Genomic DNA, 27983 nt, shown 5'->3' on the forward strand with positions numbered 1-27983 from the left:
ATGGCAAATTCCATATAGACATATAAAATAATAAATACAACTTTATATCTATGGATAGGGCTGAAGTAATGTAAAAGATTGGTGCATTGAAAGAAAAAAATATATTTCTGTATTACAATTTTTTTTAACACTTTTATGAAATGTCAATTTTTTGTCTCTTTGGCTAAGGTGTAGAGCCATTTTAATCGGTACCTAAGGGTTAAATGAGCAACATTTCTAACATCTCTGCAGCTCCTTCTATAAACCTTGCAAACACAAGGGGGCGCACTGACTCCACTGTCTCAAGTTCTCAACTTGAACCACTCATCTTCTGGGTAGGACACATGCCTCTAGTTCAGTGTTTTTCAAATGACGTCAGGAGACTTCTATTCATGGAGATGTACTGTTGTGAATGTTTACTGCCGGTGCTTACCTGACAGTTTATGGCACAAACATTCCAACCAGATTATTATTGTCTTGACACGACCGCACAAACGGGTGCTTCACCTCTCCAAGCAGACCATGACATGGTGAAAAACAGCACATCATCACTCCACACAATACAGGTAGCAGAAGTCATGAAGAGGGTATGTGTAGGCGCCCTGTGCTCTGACTTACTGCTGCATTTCATAAACAGGCAATATGGGTAAATCAAAAATTCTTAATAGACTATTGGTTTGAATTTGTTCTTGAATATTCCGTCCAGTTTGTTAATGCCTTTTCAGATTATGTAAAATGCTGTAATTCTTTCTCAGATGTGTCGGGATGTCTCGCTCATCAGATAAAATTTAATTTTGCTGATGCTCTCATCAAAATAAACTCCATACTTTTAACTTGCCCTTGGGACACAGAAAATCTGTCGTACTGAATATTTAATATAGAATTTCAGTTTGTAATCGGACTCTTCAGGATGAAAGCATGTCCATACATCATATTTTGTGCTGTTTTCTCTCTTTATGTTACATTCATACTTGTAGCTCTTATCGTAGATGAAAAATGAGGTGGATTCCAAATCTGGCAAACAGTGTAAACCCACTTGTTTTACTTTTTTCTAAATAAACAACTGTTGTTGGTTTTTAAAAGAATTTAGTGTTCCTTTTTACAGTTTTTGTGTGAATTGTGTAGCCTCAATATAATCTTGAAGTATTTTGTCCAGTCTGCTCCTTTTATAATTCTAACACACCACATTTTGAGGCACTACCGTCACACAGTCTGATCCCAGCCATCTATAACATTTTAACTTATAATAAATATTTCCCACAGCGTGAGTTACGTGCCCGTCTACATTGATATTGCTTTGAAAACCTGATACTACAGTGACGTGCTTTTGTCAGAGTTACAAGTTACAGTCACCTTCTTCTGTGTGTGTGACGTCACCTGTCTGTCTGGCACAGATGTGCGTTGATGTTCTTCCAGCTGTTTGTGGCGGCTCACGATGTCTAGACCCGTGTTCTGGCTGGACCGGATGATCCTCCCTTACAGCTTGTGAGATCACCAGACGTTTAATTAGACCTGACCTGTACGCCTCAGCCTTTTAAAAGGAGTGGACTCAGACCTTCAGCAGGATGCAGACAGAGGTTAGTTCCATTTTACCTCCCCTGCTCTCTCTGTCAGAATATTCTGTTTATTGTATTTTGTGCATCTCATGCGTATTTTTAGGTTTACAAAAGGATGTCTTCCACTGTATTTGGTGCGGTTCTTTTGCTGACTTGTGCCTTGACGTTCAGTGCTGCTCAGAGTAAGTGATTTTATATCTATATTTGTAGAAAATGTAGTGTTTTTTTTTTTTTTTTAATGGATCATGCATTTGTACTCATTTGTGTTTATCCTGTTAATTACTTACCAGAGGAAATCAATTTCTGGCACAGTAGTATTTTTTACGTCCTCAAGCAGATGTGTTACTGCAGATAAAAATGATGCAATATTTAAAGATACAGATGATTCATCAGCACAACCACATTATGCTTGTTTGTCGTTAACAGCAAGGTGCAAAGGACGCTGTGGTTTGGGCTTCTCCAGGAATTTCATGTGCCAGTGTGATTATAACTGCCTGTTGTATGATGAGTGCTGCAAAGACTACGAATCTCAATGCACCACCAGTGAGAATTTTTTCTCCTGATACACAAATATATTAATTTCATTTTTCAACATTGTCTGAATGTTCCATAAAACATTAAAATAACTTTGGTTTAATGTGCTGGTCAGTTGTCCTGAGCTGTGTTTGTGTGCAACAGAAAACTCATGTAAAGGTCGATGCGGGGAAACTTTCAAAAGAGGTCGGAAGTGCAGCTGCGATGCTGAGTGCATGAAGTTCAAGCAGTGCTGCTCAGATTATGACAACCACTGTGAAACAGAAGGTATGCATTGTCAAAGAAATTCTCCATGTGTGTGTTATTTTTTACATGTAGGCAGGTTGTCACACCCCAAGGTATCAAAATGTAGTTTCTTGTCCTGTAAAATTTTAAAATATTTGGGACCATTTTCGACATATTTTGGTCATTTGAACAACATAATATAGATGATAATTAACCCAAAGATATGTTACCAGGATAAGATGTGATTCTTTCTGTATTCTCATGAAAGATTTAAGGAAAAGAAGCTTATACATTGATTTAAACCTCTATTCATGAATATTCCCACAGAACCAACTCCAGATCCAGCCTCTACCTTCAGTGAAGGAGACAATGACGGTGACTTTCCCTTTTAATTAACATGCTCAGTAAACTGCATGAAGCTTTAATTCAAATGTAAAATAACTGGAACTTTATTCCAGTGTCAGTTTGTCACTTCCTTCTCAGTTTTATCCAACTTACATGATGGGTATTAAATGAACTGAATGCAGCTATTTAACTATGAGGTCGAGTCTCACCAGAACAAGTCAAGTACAGAAGCCCCCACCATCCAAAAGAAACACAAGAAAGCTCAGAGTGTTGTGGGCATCGGCTCAGTCGTAGGAGAGGAAAGGGGAAGAAAATGAAGCCAAGAAAGGATGAAAGAACATTAACTTGGAAATTTTAGTGCAAAAATTGGCAAGGAGGACTTTAGTGGGTGGAGATCCTCTGACATCTTTTTGTCTCGCTGGACGAAGATGTGTTGTGACATTTCTGTGTGGAATGTCAGTGATGCACAAGCATGTGTATGAATAAAAATGATTATATAATTGTCTGTAAAGCATGAGCATCTTCATCCACAGATGACCACTATATTCCAGAGGTCAGTCCGACATCGTATCTGCAGGATGACGTCATTGATGGTGAGAAATACAAAGATGAGAAGGTGAAGCTGATGAGTGTGATCTGCAGGCTCACAAACATTTCTTACTTATCACATTCTTGTAGATATGTACGTCCAGATATTTCCCAACGATGAATCAAAGGGAGCGGAAGAAGACCCAGAGAAGAGTCCAGTCCCGGAGAGCACCAGCGGCTACGGATCGTCTACGGCTGACCTGGGGGGTCAAACGTCTGCTGGACCCACGCAGCATCCAGACGCGCAGGAGATCAGCACAGAGGCGATAACAGTCTCGTCTCAGGAAGAGACAAACAGCTCGAACTACACAACCACAGAAGTTGATCACAGCCTCACCACCCTCAACCCCATCAGTGGTGTGACCCCTACGGAGAGCACAGGTACTGGGGATCTATGTTGCTCTAGATGGGTGGTAAATTAAATGAAAAACATAAAGAATAGCTCCAAAAATCCTCATTTATTATTTCCAATATCTGATCAATTGTTTATGAATGTGTATTGGACTTCCTCTTACAGACTCAGGAACTACTCTTCCTCAGCCCACAGCAGCAGCTGACCCCATCTCCAGCCAGCCAGCTGTAACACCTCTGAACCAATCAGGGAATTTTCCTACGACCAGCATCCCAGAGCTGGGGACTGTGGGGAGTCCTGCAGATGATGTCACTCCTGAGTTCCAGGATATTTCAGAAGTCACAACTGCCGCCTCCTACCCACCTTTGGCCTCAGCATCTACAGAACAAACACAGAGCTCCACTGCAGTCCTGGAAAACACTCAGGTCACCACCGTCGCTCCCACTTCCACGCTGGTTTCAACACCCAACCCAGAGGATGTAACACCACCACCACTCCTGGATGCCATCAGTGGTTCTTCTACTGGATCTGGAAGCTTCACAGAAACCGACGCCGTGACAACACACATCCCTCACACACTCTCAGCAACTGTTGGCACTGATGATGCACTAGGAGCCACCACAGACCAGACTGGACCCACTCCAGCTGAAGTCACCTCAAAACCCCAGGATACACTTGTGCCATACAAACCAACGCCCACTATACCACCTGTGGCTAAACCCAGCTCCAAACCTGAGACTAAGCCTGTGGGTACAGCACAACCTGTTAGCATAGATAATACTGGAGACTACCAATCAGGTAGGAAAAATTATTACAAGGAGAAATTTGTAATATAATATTCATAGAAAATGTTAACTTTGATTATTCATTGGAATTCTGGGGCAACAGAACCTCCGTCAAAGAGTAGGACCCCCAATTCAGTGATAATGGCTCTAAATGAACTGATTACTGGAATTAGAAATAAAGGTCAAGAAAGAAAAATCCTGTTAACAGCCTGTGATTGTGTGGATTCTTTGTATTACTGTGTGGTTGCCTCACAAATATGTCCTTTTTCCCAGACGACAGCAACTATACAAATCTGTGTAGTGGGCGGCCGGTCAGCGCAGCCACCACTCTGAGTAACGGCACAGTCGTGGTTTTCAGAGGTAAGGGAGAAACAGCTAGTTCAGAAAGGTATAAGGCTTTAATACAAAAACCACTTCATTAATTTTAACAGAAAAATGCATACATGAACACAAATTTCTAGTTCAGCTGAGAAGGAAATGTACTTTTTAACTTCACATTTCTCTGTAAATTGTAGCATTTTCAAAAATCCATTGAGTGGAAATAAAGTCATACATTCAAGGTTACAAATTATATGTGAGGTGTCTAATAACACAGTTTGAAATGACTCGGATGTTTAACCTAAGAGCAGTTATTTGCCAGTCAACCGCACTCATGCAGTGATGTTACGTCTTCCAGAACACGTCTTCTGGTTCCTGGACAGAAACAGGGTTCCTGGTCCGGCCCAAAGCATCACACGGGTGTGGGGAGTCCCGTCCCCCATTGACACTGTGTTCACCCGCTGCAACTGCCAGGGAAAAACATACATTTTTAAAGTAGGTTTACTAAAAAGAAATGCATAGATTTGACCCCTTGTGATGTTTCAACATGCTTTTGTTTTGCTGCTGAAAACACAGTTTTGGATGTCTTTTAGTTTTACTCTTTTTGACCTGCGTTTTAACAGGTATATTTTACTTGAGGTTAACTTGTTGTGATCTTTTTAGGGAGACCACTATTGGAGATATGAAAATGCTATTTTGGATGCTGGCTATCCAAAGCTCATTCAAACTGGTTTTGATGGACTCCGGGGCCAAATCACAGCTGCTTTATCCGTGCCTCAATACAGGATGAGGAAAGAGTCCGTGTACTTCTTCAAGAGAGGTGAACTGCTAAGAGAACTATAAACGTTTTACCGTTTCAGGATTTCTAATTACCTTTGTGTTTATTTACAAGTTATATTAGTAATTTATTATTTACATATACATAACGCTAATTTTCCAAATGAAAGAATAACTTCTGAAATTCCAACCCTCTAGGGGGCCTCGTCCAGAAATATTCATACCAGTTTGGCACCAGTGGAACATGTGGCAGGAGAGTCCAGTACGCAGTTCAGTATGCAGTCCACACCCGAAGGATTCGACAAATTGGTGAGAATTCAAAAATATTTATTTTTTACCGTATTTGTCCTGTATGAATAAGTGAAAGCTTTGGTTCAAGTCACAGGACATAAGGTACTCTGCAATAGGAGCCATATTTTTTTCTTGCAAATGACTGGTAAGTGTGCACACCTCATAAGCAGGTGTTGTGAAGTTCAATAGGGAATTATTAGAAAATTAATTAAAATGTAATTATTTGACTACATCCTTTAATTGTAGATCCCATTGTTCTGTTTCCAGCATCTCTTCTGGGACCAGTTATCAACATCCGGACATCCTGGAGAGGTTTTCCCTCGACCATCACAGCTGCTGTGTCCATCCCGAGCAACAGAGAACCAGAGGGATACAAATACTACGTCTTTTCAAGATGTAAGTCATCAACTCACCAGTCGGGTGGTCGTCTCAGTTTGTTAAGAAGAAAATGTCCTTTAAATTTCCCTCTGTAATGGACATTTTTTAAACCTTCACATCATGTCTCAAGTGTCTAATAAAGACGTGTGTGTGTGTGTGTGTGTGTGTGTGTGTGTGTGTCAGGAAGGGGTGGGGAGTATTCACATGTAAATGTCATTTAGGGCGGTGTCGATTCACCTACAACTCAAGTTTAGTAGCCATAAAAAAAGTTTCCATTTTAATGGGCAAACCTGTCGTTTGAAAAATTTTGCAGTTCCTGAAGTTACAGGAATCTGAGGCTACAGTCATTTTACGTAAAAATAAAACTAACAAAAACACAACAGCTTTGTAGATTCATGTCCTATTAAGCTAACATTTGACTCATTGCACAATGTTTTTATAAAATGAGATGTTTTAGTCAGGGTCATGTTTGCTAAATCATTAATGTGCATGCACATGGGTAAAAGTACATCTTGAATACCATGAACACATTAAAATTCTTCACGATTTAATCAAAATTCTGTTTCTTTGCAGCCAAATCCTACAATGTGAGGATTGACGGTGAACGTCCAGTCATCAATGCTCCTGCATCTGATGTGACGCCTCAGAGTCACGTTTTCAAATGTCCACAGAATGTGTGATCATACATATCATCTGTTCTTTTAGAGTTTTAAAGTTTAGTTTATTATTCATAAAACACACTGTACTAGCATAAACAGAAACAAGCCTTAAGGAATCATTATCAAACTGAAAAATGGTCTGAACATAAACTGGAAAAACTAGACACAGCAGCAGCTGTTTCGTCAGTTGTGCTTCATCTTGCAAATCTTCTCCCGTGTAAACCCCGAGAAGGAAATCCCTGACCTGAGAAAGAATAAATATATTTGTTAAAACATACCTGCTATATTGATGAGTAAACTGTGTAGCGGTTGTAAAAAAATGTGGATTAAGTACAGAGAATGACAGCACTTCCTGTTATTCTTGTAAACAAAAAAAAACGTGCATTATGTGCTATGACTGGTAATGAAAATGAAGAATGGAAATGTACTTTTGAAGTTTTTTTTTTTAACCTTGTCTGAAATAAACTGGAAAACTCAATTTATATTTGATTGACAATAAATATGGCTGGATTGATTGAAAAGTCTGACATCTTATTGGAATCTCACACGGAAAAACACACCTCCTCTCTTCATGCGGCCGCCGCGGTTCTCCGGCCAGCGCTGCAGCTGTCGACCGGGTCCGGGTCTAGAAGGTTTTAGAATAGCACTGCTTGTATCTAGAAACAACATACCACAGAATTTCAGATAAATATGAAGAAAAAATAACCAATCACAGCAAAGGATCTGGAAAAGATTTGTTTAATTTATACCTGCAGAGCTAGAGGAGGGCTCCTGGCTGGTGGAGGGGAGGTTGGCCTTATCGGATGGCTGACCCGGCTCCTCTATATTTCCCTGTGATACCACTGGATCCATAGCTACTTCTGCACTGGACCTGAAATAAACAGACCAACACAACATGCACGGAATGTGATCAAATTATATAGTCTTTTGGTCTTAAATTCGACCAGAATCTTACAAACGTCAACAAGCATTTGTTTTGTATTTGACTCAGTTCTTCATCTGAAACAGATGGAAATAACACGATAAGCAGGGAGCCTGACCTTTCAGTGTCTGGCTCCAGAAAGATGTCTCTCTCTTCCCCTGAGCTTGCAGCTCCAGGCACAATCAGACCGGGTGTGGACGTGCTCACCGTGGGAACAGACTGCGAGGCGTGCTCAGTGGTGTCAGACTGAGCCGCCTCTGAGAAGACCGGAACTGAAAGAACATTGAAACGAGACATGCTGATTTGTTGTGACATTTGATAAGCCCGCTTCCTGCCAACATTCAGACACCGTATTGACAGAAAAAGGTGGGTGGATTAATTTCGGACTGTCAGAGACAGATACCTGGTGCTGCAACTAGTAATGGTGTCGTGGGAACACTGCGCCCACCAGAGTCCTCTTCATGGGTTGCAAGAAACAAGGGGCTTTCATACATCCCAAGACCTGAAAGAATGGATAAAACCCTCTAAGCTCTGTGGTTCAAGGCTTTCAATCTGTTACACTTAGACCATCAGTTGATTGTGGACAGGAGGGGTGCAGCACCTCCTTGTGATGCAAGCTGTCCCAGGTCAGAATGGGAGGAGGAGCTGGTCTGGGGCACATCCTCCGAAGGACCAAACCTGAAGCGCTGCACACCCGCTACCTGTGGAGAACTGACAAACAAATAACACAGATCACTCTATACCCCTAAACAGAAGAGCGACAACAGCTCCAGGAGTTCTTCTCACAAAAATATGCACTTTCTACGGTCTCTAACTGTTAAATTAAAGGTACAGTATAGGTCCATGAACTCAAGGTAGAGTCTGTGGGGAAAAATCTGAGTAACTCGAGTGAAACAAAAGTTTTCAATCCACATTATATTTCATTATATTCTGTTTGCCAGGCATTCTGGCTTCCTGGTATGTGTGCACATGTGTGAGGATTTACTGGACGGCCTGGTCGTAACCATCTGAGCGATGCTGCACCACTAGGGTGGGGGTGCTGGGAACCATCCTGTCATCATCGTCAAAAAAGTGCTGCTGCAGAGGGAGAGAACGCCGAGGCATTGGATTATGTCTGGACACAGGTTTGTGTGAATGTGTGATGAATGTCAAGTTATCTGACAATATTTGATGGCGGGAGACTTACGGAGCTGCCGGACACGGTGGGGTTGATCTGAGGGACTCGACGGACTGGGATGCGCTGTAGTCAGATTATATAAACGGATTAGTTTGTGAGACAATGAAAGATTAATAGTGTGATTTTTACTTTTCTTATTGAGTATTAAACTTTTACATTTCATACCTGAGCCTGAGTAGGTGGTGTCAGCTCTGATGTCTGGGTGGGGTGGATGTTCAGGCGAGGGGGCAACTGTTGTGTAGGTCTCCGTGGCGACTGGGGCATCCTTGTTCCAGAGCTTGTGATTGGTTGCTCTGTAGAGAAGGCCTCCATTGTATTTCCCCTGACTAAAACAATTGTGGAAATGTTCACATTAAAAAAAAAGCCTTTTTTAAAAAAAATATTCAAAAACCAATTAACCCAGTATTTATTCAATTGACATAGTGAAGGGATCTGAAATTTATTAAAAGAGAATACATCAAAATGATTTAGGAGTGTGCACAGAATTCACAGGGAGTGTTTGCATTCACCTAATCCTAACCCTAAGTAAAGCAATGTTTATCCATTCTGCTTGACACATCATTTATTATGGCTACCGCTTGTACCAATCTTCCCTTCAGCCTGACAACATGTTACATCTTTGCCGGCCCTCATTAAGCCTGAAGTGAGTAACTGGATAGCGGGGCAGCTTGTGAGTGCATGTGGAGAGTCTGACGCAGCTCTGCGTATGCGTTTTACAATGTTTCCTGGCTCTTACAGCTTGGTGTCTGGGAATCTGCTGGCCTCTGGGTGGATTCAGATGCCCCCAGGCTCTCCTCTGTCTCCGTGCCTGGGTCTGTTGCATCAGCACCCTGAAAATGAAAGAACAGAGGGAATAAACAAGGCTAACAGGTGACGACAGGGAAGGAATAGAAAGCACAATTACAAAGGGTTTTTTTAGATAGTAAAATCATAATAGTAATTATATCTAAAATCAGATTAGTAAAGGACATCAGACGATGGCAGTGGCCCATTGATAGATATTACATTTAATATATATTTTTACTTTCTTAATTCCAGCAAACTATTTAACAAACGGCAACTCTGCTGCATCCATTCGGTATGGACACAAAAAGCAAAACAGGCCCATACAATGAAATCATCTTGATGAAACAACATAATACAACTCACAAAAACAACATGAGGTCATTCTGTTGCTGTTGTTGTATTTGACCTTTGACTAATCATTGACATAAGAATACCCCAGTATAATAACAGCCTCAGTGAGATCAACATGTGTTTAGTGATGTAGTGTATGTGAGGCTGTTATCGCTCTGACTAAAATGAACACAGTTTTTGCTCACTTTTATTTATGTTTAATCAAAGAAGATTTAGTAGCTGGTATTTAAAAATCTATTTAAGCTCAAACAACTGCTTCAGTGTGGAATTCTGTGCCAGTCAGGAAATGCATGTGGGATCAGTTTCCTGCTGGAACACTGGTTGGCATTTTCACTTTGAAATTGGCATTTTACATCAGTGGTGTTTTTGGAACTAGCACTTCCCCCTCCACCCCATCCCACTCCTCTAACACAGCCTGCCCTGTACAGACTGCAACCCATCCCAGGGAAACTTGTAGAGATCTTCTTTCTTCCAGAAGGTTTCATTAGGACAACGCTGAATTTAATTACTTCTGATCATCTCTGATTTACATTACAGTTCCTAAATTTTCCATCCAAGGCTCTTAGGATTCGGAGAATCATTCGGTCAAAATTCACTCTTGCAGCAAAGCCAACACCAACAGTTTATTATCAATTACATCAAAACAAACTGCTGCAGCTGGTTTAGTCATTAGTGTTTAAACGCCTTCAAAGGTTATTCATTTAAATACTCTGGGCAGTGGTTAACACATTCCCCACCGCAAAAAACAAATTTCACTCATGCAGATCACAAGTAGACGACTGTTTACCATCCCATTCGAGACACTGACTCATCCCACCGAACATGTGCATCCGAGTCAAGAGAAAAAGGAGTAAATAAAGTCTATGCATTCACACGAGTAAGCTTTCACACAGACAGGAAGTTATGACACGTGGTTAAAATGCAATGAGGGCGAAATCAGGCAGTGTGGAAAAAGTGAATGTCTGAGCTGGAAACGGCTAGTAAATTCCCGCCTGAGAGCGTGGGAAGGTTTAATGACACACTGGATCTGAAAGCTGTTAGCCCCGGCGTACACAAAGGGCAGCGGCCCGCGGGCCAGATCTGGCCCGTGATGAATTATTTATGGCCCCCTGAATTATTTTTTATTACGATTACAATCGGCCCGCAGGCCACATCGGCCCACTGGTGTTTTGCACGCACAAACACTACATTCCCCACAATGCAACAGCAGCAGAAGTCACTGCAGGGCAGTAAGCGGGCTTTGGTTTCGTTGTTTATCAGCAGTCAGAGCAGAGGTTGGATTTAGTTACTCCCTTCCTCAAAAATTGCCAAAAGGAAGGTGGACGCTGAGAGCAGGGGGTTTCAAGCCAGGTGGGAGTCAGAGTGTATGTTCAGGGAGGTGAAAGGTAAACCTGTGTGTGTTCTGCTGAGTTTGCACATTTCATCCCCAACACAATACCTCAGCTGCGCATCCAAGCTGCTGTGACGCTCTATTTGACTGCACATACCTGTGTGAACAACTGTTCTCTCTGATGAAGCTGAACAAAACATCACACAGGAGCCGTCTGACAGATCAACACCTTCACTCAATCCCAAGGGTTTCCTCAGCTCAGAGCCTGATCCCTGAATGAACCCTGACCCCGAACACTGATGAACTTGTACGAAAGATGAGACACCATCAAATATCAGGCTCAGCCTCAGACAAGTGAACATCACAGAACAGTAACCTATTTTGTTTTAAATTCAGTTACATTTTTTACATTTGTGTCTACAAGATGTGATGTCTCTTTGAAGGAAGTATTGTTTGGTCTCCGTGCCATAGATTTTTGTATTTTATTTGAATTTATTTCACTTGAACAGACTCGGGAAAAATTGCATATGAGAGCCATGAGAAAGAATACACCTGATTTTATTTTTTTATTTTAATATTTGAAAGCAGTGATTGTTAGGATCATAAAGCAGCACAATATTTTTTTAAATTGTTTTTGCACATTAATGTATTATTGCAATATTATTATTGCATTTGCAGTAATGCATGCACTATAATATATTTTCAGTTTATAATGCATGCAATTTCATTTATGCATTTATCTTGATATTAATGATCATATTTTTTTGAAGGACATTTACTTTTTTGCTGTTTGTCTGTTGAGAATGTTTCCCGTTGATGTTACTGACAGACCCATAACAAAATATTGCTATATTTATTTAATATTACACAATATACACTGTGTTAGCTTGTCAGTTCTTGGTTCAATAGTTCAATGTTTATTTCAATAGTTTTAAAAAACATTGAGCCAGTCCAGCCCTCAGCTTGTAGCAAATTTGTTTTTTTGTCCCTCTGTGTATTTGACTTTGACACCCCTGCTTGAGAGAGCGTAGTGTGTTGTTCAAACCTCTGCAACGTCTTCCTCATAGGCCTCATTCCCATCTCTGCTCCCCTCATTGCTGTCTTCTTCTTCCTCCTCCTCCATCTCATCTTCATCCTCTTCCTCATCATCTTCCTCTTCCTCCTCCTCCTCTTCCTCCTCCTCATCATAGTCCTATATTGAAGAATTCTTTAGGGGAGTGGCTTACAAAGTTGTCTCACGTATTAGCTTACTTAAATATTCAACAGAGCAATACCTGCTCTTCTTCCTCTTCATCCTCTTCTTCCTGATCATTCTCACTCTCTGTGTCCGTCACTATGACGATTACTTCATGCTCCAGTTGGTCTGGTGTATCACTTTGGCTCAGGGTAGCATCTCTGTCCATTGTGACAGACTGGGAGGCTGCGCCGTCGTCTACTTCCTCCATAGCTGCAAAAGCCTCAACCTGCAGGGCGAGGAAAAGAAAACCCATTGTTCTTTTTAAACGTCACATCAGCCGCTAAAACAAAATATTATTGCTTGTATTAGACAATACTAAACCTGGTTTGCTTCTGCACCATCACCATCTGTTGGGACCACCCCTTCAGCCTCGGCACTGTCCTCCCCCAACACCTCCTCCTGAGGAGAACATCCACACTTTAACTGTACCTGCTCTCAGAATAACACAAATACAAAAAACAACAACTGGTATTTCTCTTAAACCCTTCTCCTCACCTCCGGATCCACTCTCTGGATGATACGTAGCTTCTTTGGAGCTCTACAGGGTTCCTCTTGTGGGGCTTCTGTGTCAGTGACACAAGAGGCACTCTCCTCGTCCTCACGAGACCTCTTGGACGAGTTGGAGGTTCCTGGTGTTGCTGAAACTTAAGAGATGAGGCATGGGAATAATGTAGATATCTCACTGATAATGCAAATAAGTGAGTAATAAATACAATGCCAACACATGGTGGATTTCTTTATCCACCATTCATTTTGTCTGTGTCGGCAAGTGTGCCTCATAATCCTACAAAGCACTCAACTCTACACAGCTCAGTTTCTCACCTGTTCCAAACACAGAGGAGGTGGAAGACGCTGAAGGCCATTCCACTTGCGAGCTCTGTGCTGCCTCAATGATCAGAGGTGGCTCCTGATTGGCTGACTCTGTGTAGGCCATGCTCTGTTGCTGAGTTGGTTGGACAAATGCTGTGGCTTGAGTCTGTGTCTGCTGCACCGTTAGCATAGTGCTAGCCAATGTGGTCTGAACATTGGGGCTGGCAGAGCGCACCGAGCCGCTGGCACTGCCGTACACAGTCACGTGTTCCACCGGTGGGCCTTCAGTGGACTGCATGGCTGCAGAGAAGTTCAGGTTACACACACACAGCAACTTTTGACAAGCCCCACTTATACGAGAATGTGTGTGAAGCTTTGCGCTGACATACCTTCCTGGGTCTCCACCTGCGTGGTGGGCATGACAGTAGCTGTGGGTGTTGGGGTGGGTACAGTGGCAGGGGTGATCATTGGCCTTATGCTTGCTCTTGGAGTGGGCTTGTTTCCCGGATTGACAGGCTGTTTGCTGGCTGAAGCCACCACAGGTGTGGGCTTAATGTTGGCTGTTGGAGGCTCAGACGTGCTGGCACTAACCGGGACAAAGATCCATTCATGTACATGTTAAATATATATTCACTTAAAAATTAAAAACCTGGAAAACTTGAAACAAATGCACTGAGGAGATTCCCAAAACTCCCAGGAAAGTTCTGACCCATTCACTTCTATTTACCCATGTAGCATTCAGAGTAAGCTTACAGACAAAAAACAGATTTAGTGCCTCAGGTCATACCTGCTCCTATCTGCAGCTGGGGTAGTTTTCAGACTGATCTGCCTCTGTTCTGTACTCCTCTGTTGCTCTTGAGTCTGGAAATCACAACAAAAGTCACTATTGTTTCACCAATTTGCAACTTCACGTCAGTATATCATGTATTCAAGATGTCACCCACTCAGGAGGATTGCACCATGAAATAACTTGTGAACAATCCATCACAACTACACAAACCTCGAGTTGAAATAAGATAGTCAGAAGACTTATCTATTAAGTGCTATCCTTTGCGAAGGCCAGATGTCATCTTAAATAATGAGACGACAGAGCGGGTTGGTAAAAACATCAGAGCAGGCGCTCACCTTGCTGGGACCCGCCTCAGGAGGCTCGTCTCTCTGCTCCTGCCGCTCCTGTTGGCCTCGCAGGTCTCTCAGCTCTCGCTCCAGTCGACTCAGGCGTCCCTCGTATTGAGACTTCAGAGCGCTCACTCGCACCTCCAGCTCTTCGCGCTGCTGCTTGAGCTCCTCGTTCTCCTTTTGCAGCTGGTCTTTGCTGCCTGGACATGAATTTGAATATGTAGGCTTTCTTGCTATTTACCTACTTTTTTGTTGATAACGTTAAAAATAAGATCGCAACAAACAGTATTTCTGACATAGGAACATTATATTTGCTACCGATGTAGGTAATTGGATTTTAACTTAAAAATTTGCAACATAAATGTATTCAGACATGGGAATTACATGTGAAAAATATGTTTTAATACAATTACACTATATTTAAATACCCTAAAGTTAAGCAAACATTCCAAAATGAAAGAAAAGCAAGATCTATAAAAGCAGGAATGAGACACACACTCTTCTCACCTATGAGCTGATTGATTTTTTGTTTGGCCATCACAAGGGTCTTCCGGGTCTTCTCCTCCTTCTCGGTCATCTGCTGTCTAAGACTGTCCACCTCAGAGGTCTTCTCCTGCAGCTCCGTCTGCAGCCTGGATGACTCCTCTTGGGCGTTTCGCCCTTCAGTCTCGCGTTCGGTCACAACCTGTTTCAGTCCATGAAGACAACGGAATGTATTGCATGTATACATAGAATAGCTTTTTCCCTGAAAGACTGTTTACATGCTGCCTTTTTCAAAAATATTTTTACAGCAATGTTAGATCCATTTTTAAAAACTAATCTACAATCCTGGAGCCCCTGCCAAACAGAAGGCTAAAAACACTATCTTAACAATAAAATGGACACTTCAGTCAAATCTGGTTGGAACCTTGTTGTGTTTCACCTTCTTGGTGTTTTCTAGCTGCAATTCCAGCTCTTTAGCCTTGGCTTCAGCTTGACTAAGACACTCCCTGAGGCTGGACAGCTCCTGAGCTGAGGCTTGACGAGCCTCTTCTTCTTGAGATGGGCCTGCTGCAGCCTCTGCAACAACCTGAAGGAAACAACAGTTTAGGTTCAAGGTGGACAAGAGTGAAAATGCAATCACTCACTTTTTTAACCTGAGCGCTCACCTTCTCGTGTTCCACCTTCAGTTCATCATATTGAGTCTTATAGCGACGACCTATCTTCTTAACCTGTGTGATAGTTCGTATTTTCTCCTGTAGGTCTTGGTTCTTGGTCTCAACTTCCTTTTTCAGAGTATTCCTCTCCTCAGTTATCTTACTCATGCTGTCACGGAAGTTCTGTACTTGGCCTTGCAGGGATGTTGTTAGATTATTGACCCTATAGAAAGAAATTTACAGATCATAACCTTAATGGTACAGTGGCAGACAAACGGGACCGAGGGAGAAAAGGCACAGATTTAGTATCATGTCAAAAACAAATTCAACTGCTGCATTATTAATATTCGCTCACCTGGTAAGTTCTCCTTTAAGCCTGGTGCTCTCCTCAGTGAGCTGCTGAATGCGCTTGAGATGTACCTCCTTTTCAGAGTGCAGACGCTTGTATTCTTCTGGATCGGAGTCTTTCTGTTGGCTCACCAAATGCTAAAAAACAAGTGTGTGAAATCATAAAAGCTAGGACTAAAATATCATCATCACAGTCTTCATCAGTTTTTAAGTGAACTAAGTCAATCTAATCTTTTCTAATGACGTGAATCACTGACCTGGGTCCGAGCTCTCCAGCACTTTATCTCCCCCTCCAGTATCTTGTTCTCGGCCTGAAGCATACCACTCTTGTCACTCAGCTCTGAGTTGGCCTGTTGCAGAGGCATGATGTCTGACTCTAGCTTTTGTACCTGAAATAAACAAAACATGAGATGTAGGACAGGTATTTGGATGTTCACTCAGGTATACTGTATGTCTCAAAAACTTAAAACACATTAAATTCACCCTGACCACAATAGTTTTATACAAACTGATACCTTAGCTTGGATTTGCTGCATTTCCTGCTCCATCTTGTCCTTCTCCTCTCTCAACATCTTATTGGTTTCCATCAGGATGCTCATCGTTTCAGTCTTCTTCATCAGTTCATCATGTTGAGCCAAAGTCTTTGCTGTCACCTAAGTAAGGTCATCATCGTTGGGTTTGGAGTCAGAGATGCTGCTATAATGTCTTTATGTTTATTATTAATATATTTCACGAATAAAAATTATTGAGATCAACTCAATTATTTGTTTTTAATGGAGAATCTGAACATCTGAGTCTAACAACCTCCATGTAACTTAAATCTTAACAAATGTAACAGTTAGGCCAATAAATACAAAAACGGACCTGGGTCCTCTCCATTGTGGCAGTCAGGCTGTCCTGCACCTCCTTCAGTTCTCGTTCCAGGTGCTCCACTCTCAGTCGGTAGCGCAAACTCTCCCCTTGGGCAACCTCAAACCGAGACTCTGCAATCTCCTTCTCACGGCGAACAAACCTGTGATGGGAGAAAACAAAAGTCAAAATGCCATCAAAATCAATTAAATTATGGTAGACTACAATGCTTAAACTGTGAGTGCTAATTCTAAACTTGAATGCTACACACACATCTTCAATCTGCCATGAGAGAAAATGTAAACAATACTACATGGATAGTCAGGATTTGGAACTAATTCTGTATCTGAATGGGTGAAATACTGTAACAGTCTCATCTTCCGTTCCAGAGTTAGTGTGTTGAGCAGCGCTCAGAAATGACGTGACACCAAGGTTGACCAATCAGATACCCCCAAAAAAGTGACTTTATCCTGTAGTTTTGTAAAACGTGTTCTGTGAGGTCACTGTGACACTGACACCAAACTTTATGCTCTAGTTTATTTTCCATTCTGTGAAACATTCATGTCAAATGTGGTTTTACACAAAATTTTTATTTATTTTTCTGATTTACAGACATCCTGCGTTACCTGAGAATCTCAAGGATTTGGTCTTGAGATTTGCCCTCTTCAGTCAGGGAGATGTTCATCGAATTGTCACTGACAGCTTGTTGCAAACTGTCGGCCATCTTGCTGCTTATGGTTTGGATCTGCTCATGTAGGAGGGTGTTCTGCCTCTGCAACTCATCGTTGCGACTCTCAATCTTGGACATTTCCTCCTACAATATGAACAAAGACATTAATGCCATAAAAGTACCGGTAATGGATATGAATGTAATTTCAACACAAGTTTAGAGGAAGGAATGAACGTGTGCCAAGGAGGGGCCAGTAAAATTTTGAAGGGGATCTGCATCATTAAGATGGGAATTCTTCTAGGTTTATAATGGTCCGGTTCATTGTGGAAGTAACGTTCCTGTAGATTTTTAAAGCCGTAAACCAACCTTGAGGATCTTTTCCTGCTCCTCCCAGGACACCCTGGCCTCCAGTAGTTCAGCACTGCTCCTGTGTGCTCTCTCCTCCAGCTGGTGTTTGTGCTCCATGGCCAGATGGGCCTGAGATTTAGCGGCTTGCATGGCCTCCACATCTGCTGCGTGCAGCATCATCTCCCGCTCATACTTATCTTGTGCTTCAGCTGCTAGCTTAGCCTGGAGATGAGAAACATTACTTTTGCATGTCTTAGAAATACCACACACCGGTAGCTGACTTTTAGTTGCTGCTGGAAAACCTGACTGTGGGACAAATGAATGTCACTCAAGTCTTTTCATCATGCCATCTGTCCATCATGCCATCTGCTTGTCTTTTTTACTAGACATCTAGCAGATGTGGACGTTTTGCTTGTTTAACATTACCTAATGTTTCTTCTTCCTTTGTAGACACTCATAAATGGTCTGCAAAGAAGGAAATGAACGAGAGCTACCAGAAATTAAGAAAAAACATATCTATTTGGCAAAAACTGTTCGTCAGTTTTTAACTTATGTGGGAGGTTTTAAATTCAGTATTCCTTCACCAGGCTGCACATCTCAACTGTCTTCACACAATCCTCTTCCATTTTCTTCTAGACAAAACGACGGCTTTTCCGCCTTGTGGGTCACCTGTCTGCTGGATCCTTTCTCAGCTATGGGCGAGGGTACACTCTGGATGCGTCGCCAGCACATCGCAAGTCGAAGGAGTGATATTTTATAAAATCAATGTTATATCAAACGTTATGTGAAAAACATGGACAAGAATATGAAGACTTTTGTAAATTTTCTTCTGTGGGAGCCTTTATTAAAAGTTATTTGAAGCCCCTTCCTAAATAAAAATTGATTGTGTTGACTGGAGCGTTCTCAAACGTGAGAAATGATCAGTCATCAGTCACTAAACTGAATGCTAAACAGTTGCTTACCTGCTCTCGGCTGTCTTCTACAGCTTGTTGCTGCTGAGCTTCAGCTACTGTCACTTGCTGTTGCAACACTTGGACCTCCACCTGTGCACTGCTGAGGCTTCTCCTTAGGCCGTTTATCTAAAGTCAACAGGTTGTCTTACTTGCAAAAACTAGACACCAAACAATGCTCAGAGGGTCGAATAAAGTGAGAATCACTTTTTAAGAAGTTCTGCAATACATTGAATCAGAAAAATGTCAGAATATACCTGTTCCTCTAGGGTGGACTGGACTTTACTCTTCTGCTCCTCCACATTTTGCTTCTCTTTCTCTGCTTCCAGAAGCTTCTCCTCGAGCTTGAGGCGCAGCTGCTCGGCCTCCTTCATGCGTGCTTCAATTGAAGTACGTGCCTGTTCGGTTACCTGGAGATATATTTGTTACAAAAATGTACAATAATCCTGATGCTTTTCAAAACAAAACCACAATTGCGGATCATTTAAATTATAACGCACATATACATTTTTAAAATATATTTTATGGTTGCAATCCAGCCTTAAAGGTAGCACAATACCACAAGTAGGTTTTGCACCTGCTTTTCTTTTTCCAGGGACTCCTCTAGGCTTTGAGCCATGGCTCTGTATTGTTCCATGCTGGAAGTGACGGCCTTGAGGGTTTCTGCCAGCTCCTCAACCCGTGTTTCAGCCAGACGTAGGCGGCCCTGCAGGTCTTCACTGTCTTGATCTGAGCCTGGAAGGCCTGAAAGCAGGAAAAATTAATAGCAGAATGGAGTCATATATTTTGAAAACCACAGACCTCTCCCTGCAATCATAAAGTTTAAGCAAAGTAACAAAGCCTTTTTCAGAACCACCTCTGTCAAACTCATGTGAAATCAGTATGGAACATAAATTAACCCAAATGCGCAACATTAGAAATGTGACTAGTGGACGTTCTCAGTACTTTTAACATTAATCTTTTCGGGTGCTGTTTGTTATCTGCTCTAGTTTTTCCAACATTCTGTAAACATCGTAACACTATTCATCCAGAATGATGCGGAATTGTTTCATTGTTTTTCCACAACATCCTTTCCTGACCATCCCAACAAAAATATGTGCATCCAAGTCTTCCTCAAACCTATGGAAAAACACAGGCCACAACAAATAGCGTGAGGCTTTCAGTGGGAGGGATGGATTGCGGACTAATAAACATACCACTAAATGCTTAAGAGTCTCGTTCAAAATCCATAAACATCTGTAATTGAGCGGATAATATTCTAGATTCCTTTGCTGGAATGTTCCTCTAACACAATAAGAACAACATGTACTTCTGACACCATAGACACACACCATGGAATATACTGTAAGGGTGGACAGGTCATGCAGATGTTTCAATGATATTATTGAATGTAGATGTGAGCTCCTCAAATTAAGATTCATATACTGATTATCCCCCCCCCCACATTTTCACAAAGGGGTAAACACTCTCTTTACTCACGAATACCACCGCTCAATTTCAATGGACCACCTGGAACGTTACTTTCAAGAGTTTTTGATTATGATGACGATGAAAGACATTACTAGAAATCAATTCAGAATAATCACACATTTAAAAAAAAATCAAAGATGATGAACTCGGACATCTTGACTTGATATTGTTTTGAATACAGAAAAGATGATTAGGTGATTATCATCTTTCCATCTTTTACAGTAGTACCTGGAGATAGGCGTCCAATCCATTCTGTGACTGAGCTCCGAAGTCAAACAACTCACAAGTCAAACATTTCCCCATTCAAAACAACTGGAATCATTTTAATTGGTTCTAGCCTCATAAAGAAGCCCCAAATGCCTCTTAATTATGAAAAAAATACAAAACACTTTTTTTTTACCAACCAACAGACATGAATACTTTGTCTTTGCATAATTGGACAGGATTTGATAACAACTTGTGAATTTGTTACGTGTGTATTCTAACCTCTGATAACAGGTGTAGAGGGGGAACCCAGGGTGTGACGTGCTTCACTGCTGCCTTGCCGTTGTCTGAGGTTGCTGAGCTCCAACTCGGCAGCACTCAGCAGCTCCCTGGTCTTCTGCTGTAAAGCCACCTGTGCTTCCAGTTGTCTTTTTGCATCCATCAACTGGATCTGTGCATGAGAAATAATGTGGCATAACTAGGAAACAGATAAAAAATGTTTTTACAATGTCTGTTTTCTTGAGGTGACCGTAACCATAACCCCCCCCCCACTCCACAGCAGAACACGAAGAGGTGGAACATCTTACTTCCTGGTTTCTGCTCAGCAGGTGGCGCTGCTCCACCTCGTTCTCCACCCTCTTCTGCAGCTGTGTGATTTCTCGTTCCTGCTTCTCCAACTGACTGTTTAGACGTTGATGTGTTTCGGTCTCTGAACGCTCAAGAGTGGCCTGAATGAACACACAGTTATCATGCTAAACTATGTTTATCTGTGTGTGAAACACAATGGGGCAAACCTTCTTGCAAACAAACCTGAATGGTTTGCAGGTTGGTCAGCAGTAGGCTCTGGGTCTGTTGTTGGCTCAGAATTGTCTCCTTCTCCTGATTTAGCCTAGATTCAACCAGTCTCAGCATATCCCGCTCTTTACGAAGACTCTCAGACTGGCCCTAAGATAGAAAAAGAGTTACGTCAAGATGGCCCTGCGATTCCTAAGAGACAAATTTTAACCAAGCAACATTATATCCCTCAAGGATGACAGAAACCAAACTAAGGCAAAAAACTAACAGTAAATAGATGTCGGGGAAAAAAATCAAACCTCGGCCATGGCAAGTTTTTCTTTGGTAGCTCTCAGATCCTCTGTCAAAGTATGGATGGTCTGCTCAAGCTTCTGTGTGGCAGCTGTCATCTTCTGTCCTTTCTCTCTGAGAGAAGCAATCTCTTTCCTGTAGCCTTCAACATTGTCTTGTAGCATCTCATACCTGTTATTGTTAAAAAAACACATCTTGCTTAGTGACCTGTTTTCCTATACATTCTATTAAGTGTTAAGTTAACCAGAGCTGTTTCATTGCATGTTTATCAAACTTACCTCTTGGAGGCAAACTCTAGCTGGGTGGATATCTTAGCATTTTGAGAGTGGAGATGAGAAAGCTGCTCCTGGAGCTTTTCATTCTGATCCATCAGGATCTTGTCACTCTCCACACGTTCTTTCTTGTAGGAAGAGAAGACCTCCTGCAACTGCAGATTCAACCAGACAATTTTCATTTCATGAATTTTCTGAGTAATACTGCTTGTTGTCTTAAGGCAACAATAAACATGCTACATCAGCATTTGACCAATTCACATAAATGTGCCCTGAACTGTTTTCATCTTCTTTAAATCTTTTCCTTTTGTTCTTTGTTTGTTTTGAAATTTGTTCTTTACTCAAGTTCTACAAACGCAATAGCCAAAAACGTCAGCAACTCTTTTCATTAACACACACTGCCACCTAGTGGCAGATTCAACAAATAAGGTAAGTTAAAACGTAGTGTCAGGATGCAGTGTCAGGTTACTGCCGTGTTTGGTTTTTCAGAGAGATCTGAACAGTTCAGGCTATGGACAGATTTACAGGAATATATATACACCGTTCCTGACTTTAAACACAATTCTGAGTAACAGTAGTGCCTTATAGTGTCTATGTTCATTGCTATGGTTGTGTTACCTAAATGCGGTCAACTGAATATTATCACACAGATGTTCAGATGTTTGGTGGCACTCACCCAGGGCTCGAAATTGCACCCATTTTGGTCGCATATGCGCCCAAATTTTTATCAGTGCGACTATTAAATATATTTGAGAGCACCGGTGTGACCAGTGAATAAAATCTGGTGCGCCTTTTTTTGTGAGGTCCTGCCAGGAAACAATGAGAACACAACTGCGGCTGATCTCCTGGGCGAGGCGCACGGAAAGGAGATGGACGGAGCGTCTCTATCGCTCCGTCACTGCCTCGCTTTTGGGTAGGTGCTCCTAAAGTCTTTGCTGGTGCTACTAACTTCTAAATTTGGGAGCACCAGTGCTACCAAGAAAAATAGTTAATTTTGAGCCCTGCACTCACCTGACGCAAAGCTGCCTTGGCTTCCAAAACTTCAGCAGACTCTGTTGCCATGGAGACATGTGGAGAAGATGTTCCTGTTGAAGTAATGGCTGCAGGTGAGCGTCGTGGGGTGGAGGTCAGGGAGAAGTCCTCAGGCGGTGTACCTGAGGAAAACAGCACCAAAGTCAAGTAACAACAATAACAGTAAAAATAAAAATAACTGAATAAGAATAATAATAAGAATAAATCCATTGGGGAAATTATTTTTTCAGTCAGGCAAATATGTCAAATCAGCAAAGCACTCATGAGAGATACATGAGAGACTTATTTTTTACTAACTAGGCAAACAGCTTGGTTCCATAACCAAATAATTTCAATAACATGTGCAGGATGCCTGGGTCTTTCCCCTATTATATGGTTTGGTTTGTCACCTTGTCTGTTACCTTGTGGAGGGAAGCTGACTCCAGTTGCTTGAGCCAGAAGAACGCGATACATGTCCCTTTGTCTCACAATGGACTCTGTCATCTTGAGGTGTTGGCTGCGTTGCTCTTTTAGGGACTCCAACTCAGCCTGGACCTTAGCAAAACTTTGCCTCAAATCATCAAGCCTGTTATAACAAGCAAGTGTTACTACCTAAAATGTTATTAACTTGAAAAATTTCCCTTTGCGGGACAAATGAAGGAGTTATATTTCCAAAAACAAAACGAATTCCGCACGCATTCCTAACTAGCATACCTACTGCCGGAGGCTTCAAACTCCTCCCTCTCTTGGGCATCACCAAGCTCTCTGAGGGCCACCAGTAGACGCTGGTTCTGTTTCTGTAGCTCCTCTACACTACGGAAGGTCACCAAGTGTTGGCTTATCACTTCTGATGAGCTGCTGATATCACCTGAGCTCACCTCGTCGTGAAGAAGAACATGGTTTCCACGAGCCTCTTCCAGCTCAATCAGCAAGACACGGACCTGGTCAGAAAGACAGATGGAAAATAAAGAATTGGACAACTCTGATATACAGTCAGCAATGCAATACCATAACAAATGTTTTAGATACACTGCAACTGTAGCAAGAGACTGGGACCCCACCTGACGAGCCAGGTCTACCACTTCCTGTTCACACCTCTGTTTATTCCCTTCCAGAAAAGAGGAGCGCTTGTTAGCTTCATCAGCCTCATTCTGCAGACGGTGCACCTCCTTCAAGAAAACGCGTGTACATTTAAAGAGAAGGAAAAAATTCATATTGGGTTGGAATTATGGAAGGCTGAATGTCTTCTTTACAATCATTTTCATTCCACTGCAGATAGGAAAGTTCCAGTACAACTTGGTACAAAAAAACAATAACCCGACACGTATTATCAACTGAAAAATTACATTCCACCAACGCGTCTGAATCACCCACCTTCACAGCCTCTTCCAGCTTGGTAGAAAGACTGGCCACCGACTTCTGCATGCGTTCATGTTCGTCACGTTGCCGTTTAAGAATTGGGCCTTTGGCTTCCACTTCCTGCACAATGTCGTCCAGGTACTTGTTGACACGTTTGTTTTCAATTCGTTCCAACTGCAGTTGCTCTTGGCTCTCTACATATGCTGTATACAACTGATAACACAGATGACATTGTTTAGAAAAATAATGAGTAATCTAATAACGATCCACTTTAAATGTAGACATCAAGAGGAGGAACTTCCAAAGTAAGCAAAGCTTTATAATAATCATTCGACTATTGAAACTCAGTTTCACTTACCTCTGTGAGCCTCATGCCAGGTTTTATTTTGGATACAACAGCTGCTGTTGGAGACATTGTTGTTAATTGCTCTTCTGTGAGCACAGATGTTGAACTGAGAGGGCCTGGAGATCCAAAAAGTAGGAGAGATTACAAATCATAGCTGTTAGGTTTGAGAAAATCCATGGAGGAGTATTTGATGAGGAAATACTGACAATGCAAGACGGTGCAATGATGAAAAAATGAAAAAACAACAGACCTCGGAATTTAGAACTTGACAGCAGCTCATTGGTGTTGTCTAGTTCTTTCTCAAGAACCTGGATCTTCTCCTTTAGCAACGCAACACGCTTGTCTGTTTCACCATTCATTTCCTGCAGTTTCTCCTCGAGGACCTTGTTGGCTGTAAAGAAAGGAATAAATACTGTACCTGCCAGGGAAGATAACTACCAAAATCTACAATGACAGTTAAACAGATTCCTCTTTGCAGAAGCAGTCTAGTGCTAAATAATTCTGAAATAGCATCAAACCTTCTCCGGCATCCTTCAGTAGTTTATGCAGCTCCTCCACAGCCTGACTTAGATCTTTACTTTTTGCCTCAGAATCCTCTGCTGCTTCCTGTAACAACAGTAGGGTTTGTGTTGGCAAAATAACAAAGGAAGTATGCCAAAACACAACAAAACTTTCAGTCACAATAAATATACACCATACTCATAAAACACAGCTGAAATATCTATGTATCATTGCAAAGCTATATTTGGAAAATGTTTAGCAGTGCTGGATCAACAGATATGTATTATTATTCTTCCAGCTGTCAGGTCTGCTACGTTATTATATTCACAAGTTGCTATCAATGACATTCATACCTTGTAGAGATTGGAAAGTTTAATGTTGGCATTAAGTTCATTTCTGAACTTTTCCTCCGTACTGGTTTGATGTTCCTTAGCCTATAAAGAGTAAAAGATCAGTAATGCACTTCAATTAAAAACACTTCACAATGATTACAACCACACTGGTTGGTTTGTTGCTGAATATAATGAAAATTTAGTTCTCGTGATTGTGTGTAAAAACACTTGACGTCAAATTATGTAAAACAAAAAAAAACATACTTCTTTGAGTTTGCTGATCAGGACTTCATTGTGTTTCTGATGCTGTTCATTTGAAGTCTTCAAATTACTCAATTGGTCTTGAATTCTGTTCAACTGAAAGTCACAGGAAGATAAATAATATAACCTTGAAACGAGAAATGCAAGTCAACAGCAGTGTTGTTTGTATCTTCCAGCCAAAGTAGTTTACTGGTAGGTGCAGATGCAGAAAACCTCCCTTTTTAATTGCTCCCCAGCCAGGAGTTGAAAACTAAGTGCCGGAAGAAACAAATATACTCCAGCATAGTGTATCCGCTCATATCAAACCACAACTCACAAAAAGCTTGATTTGGTTTGAACGTTACCAAGGAAGCAAAATATTGGTCACTGGTTCCTGCATCACAACAATCTCTACACATGATTTAGTTTTACAAATATAAATAATTTTGCTATCATTGTTGTTATCACTGATTTTTTTTTGCTACGTCACACATGCATGTCATTTGGAATTGTAAAATTCTCCACAAAATACAATTAGAAACATGCCTCATCTTCTTTGTTCTCCAGTTTGCACTTTAGCTCTAGAATCTGATTTCCATTCTCTCGAGACAAAGACAGAATTTCTTCACTCTTGGCCTTCAACTGCTCATTTAGCCATGATGTCTGGCTCTGCAGCAGCTCCTTTTCTTGCTCCATTCGTTTCTCCTTGTACTGGAAAGGCAAGGAAAAAGCGTTTTTTTTTGTTTCAAGTACTCAGTGGGTAGTCTGAACTGACGTTAAAATACTGTAGTTCACAAAAGGAAAAGAACAATAAAATATCTTACCTTGATATTTACTTCAGCTGCTTCGAGTTCATCTACCTTCAACTGCAAGGCCATTTTAGAGGAACTGACCTCCACCAACTTATCATTAAGTTGACGGAGGTCATCTGATGGAACCACAGACATAAAACAAGTGGCAGAATTAGTGAGGTGCAATATCATATGTGAACAGACATCTAGAGACAATCAAAATATACCATTTAAATGTTCCACTTCCAAAGATCTCCTCTCCAGTGTTCGTACAAGTTCTCGCTTATCTGCCTCCAGCTCTTCTTTGGCTTTTGTGACCAAAATCTAAAACAAATATAAAATGTTTTAACCAAAGTGATTACTGGTATAATTTTTAAAATCATGTAGAAATTGCAAAATAAGAAATTTCAGCACAAAAAACAAAGTCAAATTCAAGTAAATGGTAAAATTTAAAAAAAAAGTTAGACGTGAAAATGTTACGAACTCAAACATTGTCCAAAATATTAATTTCAATATAATTTGTGATTATTAAGTCAGCAAAAGCTTGCTAAAAATAATGGCAAGATGATTGAGTAGTCAGAGGCGTTATAAAACCAATAACAAATAAAAAAAACCCCAAATAAACCAGATACAGACATAACATAACTGTTTGACGCTATACTTTAATTATAAAGCAAATCAGCACACATTAACAATAAACATAGTTACACAGCAATACACCAATAATAAAATGACTGTTGACATGGTCAATGATACTTGTTCACCTTCTCTGATGACAGCCTGTCTTGGACGGTTTCATATTCCCTGTTCTTTTCACGCACAACTTTAAGTTCTTCGTCTGTAAACAAAACATGGAGAGAGCAAATATTTAAATACAAAATCGCGGATTTGAGGTAAACTGGCGCATAATACAATAAAAACATTCACTCTTACCAAGCTTGCTAAACTCTTCTTTTAGCTTAAGATGTTCTTGAGTCTGGGACACAAACTGTTCCTGGCACTCACCAAGTTGTTTCACTTTTTCAAAGAAATGTTGTTCTGTAAACACAGAGGACAGAACATCACCATGATGGTTAGCGGCTTATTTCTTTAACGTTAGCTGTCAACACTAAGTGCACGTGAAGTTAGCACAAGGTAGCATTAGCGTCAATTCACTGACGCTAATGCTACCTTGTGTATTCAATCCACGTAAGCTGTTGTTCACATTACCAAGCAAACAATAAAATTGAAAAAAAAAATGCTAATAGTGTGGAGTAAACATGTAATAATGGTCAGGGTAGCATCATTGTCCTTTCTTTTTTCCCGTTATCCAATATGAGTGCACAGTGAACGCAGCAAAACGGGGACGTCACCAAACAAAATACAAGAAAATATCTTACCGCTGTCTACGCGAAACTGCTCGTGTTGTGCTTTCAAAGAATCTATATCATATTGCTGATCTGCAAGAATCCGCTCGAGCTTATTTTGTATTGTTTTTGGCACTTTAGCGAGCTCAGTGGGTTCAAACTCCTGTTGGAGTAACACTGTCGCCATTTTTCCTGGGCGCTTCAT

The 27983-nt window shown here is 41.2% G+C and overlaps 2 protein-coding genes across 4 annotated transcripts; one reads left to right on the plus strand and one right to left on the minus strand.

Annotated features, from left to right (window-relative positions):
* Positions 1-1504: 1504 nt before the first annotated feature.
* prg4b (proteoglycan 4b) lies at positions 1505-7269 on the plus strand. The gene is made up of 14 exons (XM_068318794.1): positions 1505-1556; positions 1639-1717; positions 1962-2078; positions 2214-2336; positions 2622-2669; positions 3173-3232; positions 3318-3608; positions 3745-4377; positions 4638-4724; positions 5041-5177; positions 5346-5502; positions 5658-5768; positions 6018-6146; positions 6702-7269. The coding sequence occupies exons 1-14, from the start codon at positions 1545-1547 to the stop codon at positions 6806-6808; spliced, it is 2091 nt and encodes a 696-aa protein (XP_068174895.1). The 5' UTR covers positions 1505-1544; the 3' UTR covers positions 6809-7269.
* On the minus strand, positions 6894-27983 carry tprb (translocated promoter region b, nuclear basket protein). Of its 3 annotated transcripts, none has more exons than XM_068318793.1 (51): positions 27812-27983; positions 27366-27470; positions 27197-27270; positions 26660-26756; positions 26466-26569; positions 26188-26352; positions 25666-25758; positions 25423-25503; positions 25087-25174; positions 24819-24959; positions 24581-24684; positions 24238-24435; positions 23925-24032; positions 23578-23804; positions 23286-23449; positions 22864-23006; positions 21859-22007; positions 21589-21751; positions 21305-21439; positions 21082-21222; positions 20777-20945; positions 19398-19564; positions 19078-19230; positions 18833-18949; positions 17889-18092; positions 17479-17666; positions 16868-17015; positions 16519-16656; positions 16261-16392; positions 16011-16141; positions 15668-15878; positions 15442-15588; positions 15027-15204; positions 14526-14719; positions 14188-14261; positions 13790-13986; positions 13413-13700; positions 13086-13228; positions 12912-12989; positions 12628-12816; positions 12399-12545; positions 9623-9716; positions 9052-9212; positions 8896-8949; positions 8695-8786; positions 8311-8420; positions 8113-8211; positions 7828-7981; positions 7537-7658; positions 7348-7443; positions 6894-7031 (listed from the first exon to the last, which is right to left on the minus strand). In XM_068318793.1, exons 1-51 carry the CDS (start codon positions 27981-27983, stop codon positions 6982-6984), a joined length of 7077 nt encoding a protein of 2358 aa, XP_068174894.1. In that variant the 3' UTR covers positions 6894-6981. The 3 variants fall into 3 exon arrangements, with proteins under 3 accessions (XP_068174894.1, XP_068174893.1, XP_068174892.1); XM_068318792.1 differs by having other exon boundaries at positions 12912-12986; positions 13086-13234; XM_068318791.1 differs by having other exon boundaries at positions 13086-13234.

Source organism: Antennarius striatus, chromosome 7 (assembly GCF_040054535.1).
Source record: "Antennarius striatus isolate MH-2024 chromosome 7, ASM4005453v1, whole genome shotgun sequence".
In the NCBI taxonomy this organism is placed as follows: domain Eukaryota; kingdom Metazoa; phylum Chordata; class Actinopteri; order Lophiiformes; family Antennariidae; genus Antennarius; species Antennarius striatus.

Coding starts and splice junctions, on each gene's coding strand:
- prg4b (XM_068318794.1), top strand. Junction 1,718..1,961: donor GACGTTCAGTGCTGCTCAGA/GTAAGTGATTTT, acceptor TGTCGTTAACAG/CAAGGTGCAAAGGACGCTGT. Junction 5,769..6,017: donor CCGAAGGATTCGACAAATTG/GTGAGAATTCAA, acceptor TTCTGTTTCCAG/CATCTCTTCTGGGACCAGTT.
- tprb (XM_068318791.1), bottom strand. CDS start 27,983: ATGAAGCGCCCAGGAAAAATGGCGACAGTGTTACTCCAACAGGAGTTT. Junction 21,223..21,304: donor CCAACCTGCAAACCATTCAG/GTTTGTTTGCAA, acceptor GTGTTCATTCAG/GCCACTCTTGAGCGTTCAGA. Junction 9,213..9,622: donor AGATTCCCAGACACCAAGCT/GTAAGAGCCAGG, acceptor CAATTGTTTTAG/TCAGGGGAAATACAATGGAG.